We start from the raw sequence: 7,311 nt of genomic DNA, 5'->3' as shown, positions 1-7,311 counted from the left end.
TTACCTACTTGGTGTAGGTTTGGGGTTACCTACTTGGTGTAGGGTTGGGGTTACCTACTCGGTGTGAGGGTTGGGGTTATCTACATGGTGTAGGATTGGGGTTAAGGTTACCTACTTGGTGTTAGGGTTAGGGTTACCTACTTGGTGTAGGGTTAGGGTTAGGGTTACCTACTTGGGTTAGGGTTAGGCGTACTACTGGTGAGGGTTAGCGTAGGGTTACCTACTTGGTGTAGGGTTGGGGTACCTACTTGTGTAGGTTTGGGGTTACCTACTTGGTGTAGGGTTGGGGTTACCTACTTGGTGTAGGGTTGGGGTTACCTACTTGGTGTAGGGTTAGGTTACCTACTTGGTGTAGGGTTAGGGTTACCTACTTGGTGTAGGGGTTAGGGTTACCTACTTGGTGTAGGGTTAGGGTTACGCTACTTGGGTGTAGGGTTAGGGTTACCTACTTGGTTAGGGTTAGGGTTACCTACTTGGTGTAGGGTTAGGGTTACCTACTTGGTGTAGGGTGTGAGGGGTTACCTACTTGGTGTAGGGTTTTAGGGTTACCTACTTTGGTGTAGGGTTGGGGTTACCTACTTGGTGTAGGATTTGGGGTGGGTTACCTACTTAGTGTAGGGTTAGGGTTAGGGTTACCTACTTTGTGTAGGGTTGGGGTTACCTACTTGGTGTAGGGTTAGGGTTACCTACTTGGTGTAGGGTTAGGGTTACCTACTTGGTGTAGGGTTAGGGTTACCTACTTGGTGTAAATTTGGGGTTAGTGGTTTGTATTTGGCGTAGGGTTAGGGGTACATACTTGGTGTAGATTTAGGGTCAGTGGTTACATACTTGGCGTAGGCCTTCTCCAGCAGGGCGCTCCAGAATTCGTTTCTCTCGGCAGACTTGGTGAACACCAGCTGGCTGTTGAAGGTGGGGATGCGGTCGTCAATGACGACGTCAACCCAGTCGCCATAGCGCCAGAACTGGAGGAGAAAGAGTTGTCCCATGCAGGACACGGTTGAAGATTTGACGAGAGTTGATCATGTGTCGCAATCAGGGTTGGGGTTGATTCCACTTAAATGCACACAATTCAGGAAGTAAACTGAAATTCCTTTCCCACTTTTTAAGGAAAGTAAATGAGTAAAATGTGAATTTTGAATAAGTGTACTTCCTGAACTGACTGAATTGAAATGGAACAGACCCTTACCGTGATTACAGTGTAACATATTGTAGTATTGAGAGTTGTTTTGACCGTAGGAACAAATCTCTAAAAGAGTCTTAGAGCCTCTAACCCTGGCATTAACTAGTAAACTCATTCTAGTTCTGTGCTTCTGATTGGTGGGTTCTGACCTGGAAGTGGAAGATGCCTCCATATCCCTCGGAGAAGCTCTGTTCCTGAGGAACGACCCGGTAGAGAAGCTTCTCATTCAGAGTCAGACAGGCGATAGCAGCAAGCAGCCAGCAGTCACCTAGGAAACACACAGTTAGTTACCTACAGACATACACCTAGGAAACACAAGGTTAGTTACCTACAGACACACACCTAGGAACAAATAGTCAGTAACCTACAGACACACACCTAGAAACACAGTCAGACAGACACACACACCTAGGAACACACAGTCAGACAGACACACACATACATTGAGTGTACAAATCATTAAGAACACCTGTTCTTTCCATGACAGACTGATCAGGTGAATCCAGGTGAAAGATATGATTCCTTATTGATGTCACTTGTTAAATCCACTTCAGTCAGTGTAGATGAAGGGGAGGAGACGGGTTAAAGAAGGATTTTTAAGTCTTGAGACAATTGAGTATGTGTTCCATTCAGTTGGTGAAAAGACAAGACAAAAKATGTAAGTGCCTTTGAACAGGGTATGGTAGTAGGTGCCAGGAACATCGGTTTGAGTCAAGAACTGCAACGCTGCTGGGTTTTTCACGCTAAACAGTTTCCTGTGTATCAAGAATGGTCCACCACCCAAAGGACATCCAGCCAACTGGACACAACTGTGGGAAGCATTGGAGTCAACATGGACCAGCATCCCTGTGGAACACTTTCGACACCTTGTAGAGTCCATGCCCTGACGAATGGAGGCTGTTCTGAGGGCTTAAGGGGGTGCAACTCAATATTTAGGAAGGTGTTCCTTAAGGTTTTGTACAATTACTGTACACACACGCCCCACACACACCACACACACACACAACACACACACACACACACACACACACACACACCACACACACACAACACACACACACACACACACACACACACACACACACACACACACACAACACACACATTCAACAGGCTCAATGGGAGGTTGGTTTCATTCACTATTGTTACTGTAAATGTCCCACAACATGTAAAAACCATGTTTATCTTAAACCCCTGGCTGTGATTGGTTGGAGTTGATGGACGGGAGCCCCGCTGTTATGTTTTCTTTATTGTTCAACTATTGAGTGGTGGCCATCTTTGTTGTCTCCATGTGGGACTTGATAGGAGAGGCTATACTGACAACTTCTGCTGTACGTATGGTACGTATGGTACGTATGGTACGTATGTGTACGTATGGTACGGTATATGGTTACGTATTGGTATTTCACGCAGCTGAGAGTCGAGTGGGGAGATGAATGGATTGGGTTCAGTTCCAGTCATCCTGATGAGCCCTTCCCAGCTAGCTAGTTGAGTCAGTCATCCTGATGAGACCTTCCCAGCTAGCTAGTTCAGTCAGTCATCCTGATGAGACCTTCCCAGCTAGCTAGTTGAGTCAGTCATTACCTGATGAGACCTTCCCAGCTAGCTAGTTCAGTCAGTCATCCTGATGAGACCTTCACAGCTAGCTAGTTGAGTCAGTCATCCTGATGAGACCTTCCCAGCTAGCTAGTTGAGTCAGTCATCCTGATGAGACCTTCCCAGCTAGCTAGTTCAGTCAGTCATCCTGATGAGACCTTCAACAGCTAGCTAGTTGAGTCAGTCATCCTGATGAGACCTTCCCAGCTAGCTAGTTCAGTCAGTCATCCTGATTGAGCCCTCCCCAGCTAGCTAGTTCAGTCAGTCATCCTGATGAGCCCTTCCCAGCTAGCTAGTTGAGTTCAGTCATCCTGATGAGATCTTCCCAGCTAGCTAGTTGAGTCAGTCATCCTGATAGACCTTCCCAGCTAGCTAGCTCAGTCAGTCATCCTGATGAGCCCTTCCCAGCTAGCTAGTTGAGTCAGTCATCCTGATGAGACCTTCCCAGCTAGCTAGTTGAGTCAGTCATCCTGATGAGATCTTCCCAGCTAGCTAGTTGAGTCAGTCATCCTGATGGAGACCTTCCCAGCTAGCTAGTTCAGTCAGTCATCCTGATGAGCCCTCCCCAGCTAGCTAGTTGAGTCAGTCATCCTGATGAGACTTCCCAGCTAGCTAGTTGAGTCAGTCATCCTGATGAGACCTTCCCAGCTAGCTAGTTCAGTCAGTCATCCTGATGGACCTACCCAGCTAGCTAGTTGAGCAGTCATCCTGCTTGAGACCTTCCCAGCTAGCTAGTTCAGTCAGTCATCCTGATGAGCCCTTCCCCAGCTAGCTAGTTCAGTCAGTCATCCTGAAGAGCCCTTCCCAGCTAGCTAGTTCAGTCACTCATCCTGATGAGACCTTCCCAGCTAGCTAGTTCAGTCAAGTCGTCCTGATGAGACCTCCCCAGCTAGCTAGTTCAGTCAGTCATCCTGATGAGCCCTCCCCAGCTAGCTAGTTCAGTCAGTCATCCTGATGAGACCTTCCCAGCTAGCTAGTTGAGTCAGTAGTCCTGAATGAGACCTTCCCAGCTAGCTAGTTCAGTCAGTCATCCTGATGAGACCTTCCCAGCTAGCTAGTTCAGTCAGTCATCCTGATGAGACCTACCCAGCTAGCTAGTTCAGTCAGTCATCCTGATGAGACCTACCCAGCTAGCTAGTTCAGTCAGTCATCCTGATGAGGACCTACCCAGCTAGCTAGTTCAGTCAGTCATCCTGATGAGACCTTCCCAGCTAGCTGAGTTCCAGTCCAGTCATTCCTGATGAGCCCTTCCCAGCTAGCTAGTTCAGTCAGTCATCCTGATGAGACCTTCCCAGCTAGCTAGTTCAGTCAGTCATCCTGATGAGACCTTCCCAGCTAGCTAGTTCAGTCAGTCATCCTGATGAGACCTACCCAGCTAGCTAGTTCAGTCAGTCATCCTGATGAGACCTTCCCAGCTAGCTAGTTTTAAGTCAGTCATCCTGATGAGCCCTTCCCAGCTAGCTAGTTCAGTCAGTCATCCTGATGAGACCTTCCCAGCTAGCTAGTTCAGTCAGTCATCCTGATGAGACCTTCCCAGCTAGCTAGTTCAGTCAGTCATCCTGATGAGACCTTCCCAGCTAGCTAGTTCAGTCAGTCATCCTGATGAGACCTACCCAGCTAGCTAGTTCAGTCAGTCATCCTGATGAGACTTCCCAAGTAGCTAGTTCAGTCAGTCATCCTGATGAGACCTTCCCAGCTAGCGAGTTCAGTCCAGTCTCCTGATGAGACCTTCCCAGCTAGCTAGTTCAGTCAGTCATCCTGAGAGACCTTCCCAGCTAGCTAGTTGAGTCAGTCATCCTGATGAGACCTTCCCAGCTAGCTAGTTCAGTCAGTCATCCTGATGAGACCTTCCCAGCTAGCTAGTTTGAGTCAGTCATCCTGATGAGATCTTCCCAGCTAGCTAGTTGAGTCAGTCATCCTGATGAGACCTTCCCAGCTAGCTAGTTCAGTCAGTCATCCTGATGAGCCCTCCCCAGCTAGCTAGTTGAGTCAGTCATCCTGATGAGACCTTCCCAATTAGCTAGTTGAGTCAGTCATCCTGATGAGACCTTCCCAGCTAGCTAGTTCAGTCAGTCATCCCTGATGAGACCTTACCCAGCTAGCTAGTTGAGTCAGTCATCCTGATGAGACCTTCCCAGCTAGCTAGTTCAGTCAGTCATCCTGATGAGCCCTCCCCAGCTAGCTAGTTCAGTCAGTCATCCTGAAAGAGCCCTTCCCAGCTAGCTAGTTCAGTCAGTCATCCTGATGAGACCTTCCCAGCTAGCTAGTTGAGTCAGTCATCCTGATGAGCCTTCCCAGCTAGCTAGTTCAGTCAGTCATCCTGATGAGACCTTCCCAGCTAGCTAGTTCAGTCAGTCATCCTGATGAGACCTTCCCAGCTTAGCTAGTTAAGTCAGTAGTCCTGATGAGACCTTCCCAGCTAGCTAGCTCAGTCAGTCATCCTGATGAGACCTTCCCAGCTAGCTAGTTCAGTCAGTCATCCTGATGAGACTTCCCAGCTAGCTAGTTGAGTCAGTCATCCTGATGAGACCTGCCAGCTAGCTAGTTCAGTCAGTCATACTGATGAGCCTCCCAGCTAGCTAGTTCAGTCAGTCATCCTGATGAGACGCCTTCCAGCTAGCTAGTTGAGTCAGTCATCCTGATGAGATCTTCCCAGCAGCTAGTTGAGTCAGTCATCCTGATGAGACCTTCCAGCTAGCTAGTTCAGTCAGTCATCCTGATGAGCCCTTCCCAGCTAGCTAGTTGAGTCAGTCATCCTGATGAGACCTTCCCAGCTAGCTAGTTGAGTCAGTCATCCTGAAGAGATCTTCCCAGCCTAGCTAGTTGAGTCAGTCATCCTGAGAGACCTTCCCAGCTAGCTAGTTCAGTCAGTCATCCTGATGAGCCCTCCCCAGCTAGCTAGTTGAGTCAGTCATCCTGATGAGACCTTCCCAGCTAGCTAGTTGAGTCAGTCATCCTGATGAGACCCTTCCCAGCTAGCTAGTTCAGTCAGTCATCCTGATGAGACCTACCCAGCTAGCTAGTTGAGTCAGTCATCCTGCTGAGACCTTCCCAGCTAGCTAGTTCAGTCAGTCATCCTGATGAGCCCTCCCCAGCTAGCTAGTTCAGTCAGTCATCCTGAAGAGCCCTTCCCAGCTAGCTAGTTCAGTCAGTCATCCTGATGAGACCTTCCCAGCTAGCTAGTTCAGTCAGTCATCCTGATGAGACCTCCCAGCTAGCTAGTTCAGTCAGTCATCCTGATGAGCCCTCCCCAGCTACCTAGTTCAGTCAGTCATCCTGCTGAGACCTTCCCAGCTAGCTAGTTGAGTCAGTAGTCCTGATGAGACCTTCCCAGCTAGCTAGTTCAGGCAGTCATCCTGATGAGACCTTCCCAGCTAGCTAGTTGAGTCGTCATCCTGATGAGACCTTCCCAGCTAGCTAGTTGAGTCAGGCATCCTGATGAGACCTTCCCAGCTAGCTAGTTAAGTCAGAGTCCTGATGAGACCTTCCAGCTAGCTAGTTCAGTCAGTAGTCCTTGATGAGACCTTCCCAGCTAGCTAGTTCAGTCAGTCATCCTGATGAGACCTTCCCAGCTAGCTAGTTCAGTCAGTCATCCTGATGAGATGTCCCAGCTAGCTAGTTCAGTCAGTCAACCTGATGAGACCTTCCCAGCAGCTAGTTCAGTCAGCCGCCTGATGAGCCTTCCCAGCTAGCTAGTTTAAGTCAGTCGTCCTGATGAGACCTCCCAGCTAGCTAGTTCAGTCAGTCATCCTGATGAGACCTTCCCAGCTAGCTAGTTCAGTCAGTCATCCTGATGAGACCTTCCCAGCTAGCTAGGTTCAGTCAGTCATCCTGATGAGACCTACCCAGCTAGCTAGTTGGTCAGTCATCCTGATGAGACCTTCCCAGCTAGCTAGTTCAGTCAGTCATCCTGATGAGCCCTCCCCAGCTAGCTAGTTCAGTCAGTCATCCTGAAGAGCCTTCCAGCGAGCTAGTTCAGTCAGTCATCCTGATGAGACCTTCCCAGCTAGCTAGTTCAGTCAGTCATCCTGATGAGACCTTCCCAGCTAGCTAGTTCAGTCAGTCATCCTGATGAGACCTTCCAGCTAGCTAGTTGAGTCAGTCATCCTGAAGAATCCTTCCCAGCTAGCTAGTTGAGTCAGTCATCCTGATGAGACCTTTCCCAGCTAGCTAGTTCAGTCAGTCATCCTGATGAGACCTCCCCAGCTAGCTAGTTGAGTCAGTCATCCTGATGAGACCTTCCCAGCAGCTAGTTGAGTCAGTCATCCTATGAGGACCTTCCCAGCTAGCTAGTTCAGTCAGTCATCCTGATGAGACCTTACCCAGCTAGCTAGTTGAGTCAGTCATCCTGCTGAGACCTTCCAGCTAGCTAGTTCAGTCAGTCATCCTGAAGAGCCCTTCCCAGCTAGCTAGTTCAGTCAGTCATCCTGATGAGACCTTCCCAGCTAGCTAGTTCAGTCAGTCGTCCTGATGAGCCTCCCCAGGCCTAGCTAGTTTCAGTCCAGTCATTTCCTGATGAGACCCTCCCCAGGCTA

The 7,311-nt window shown here is 49.1% G+C and overlaps 1 protein-coding gene across 1 annotated transcript in view; it reads right to left on the bottom strand.

The window, feature by feature from the left end:
- Positions 1 to 828: 828 nt before the first annotated feature.
- The window catches only part of LOC112078373 (calpain-3-like), a gene marked incomplete at its 3' end in the record, with an annotated part of 28,287 nt that continues 21,804 nt past the window's right edge, over positions 829 to 7,311 (bottom strand). Inside the window, exons 3-4 of the mRNA XM_070442033.1 lie at positions 1,330 to 1,448; positions 829 to 962 (exon numbers count right to left, since the gene is read on the bottom strand). Coding sequence (XP_070298134.1) covers positions 829 to 962; positions 1,330 to 1,448 — 253 coding nt within the window. The remainder of the gene's footprint in view (positions 963 to 1,329; positions 1,449 to 7,311) is intronic.

Source organism: Salvelinus sp. IW2-2015, unplaced genomic scaffold (genome assembly GCF_002910315.2).
Source record: "Salvelinus sp. IW2-2015 unplaced genomic scaffold, ASM291031v2 Un_scaffold5589, whole genome shotgun sequence".
In the NCBI taxonomy this organism is placed as follows: domain Eukaryota; kingdom Metazoa; phylum Chordata; class Actinopteri; order Salmoniformes; family Salmonidae; genus Salvelinus; species Salvelinus sp. IW2-2015.
Note: the sequence above shows the minus strand (reverse complement) of the source record. Positions and strands in the feature narration are given on the sequence as shown.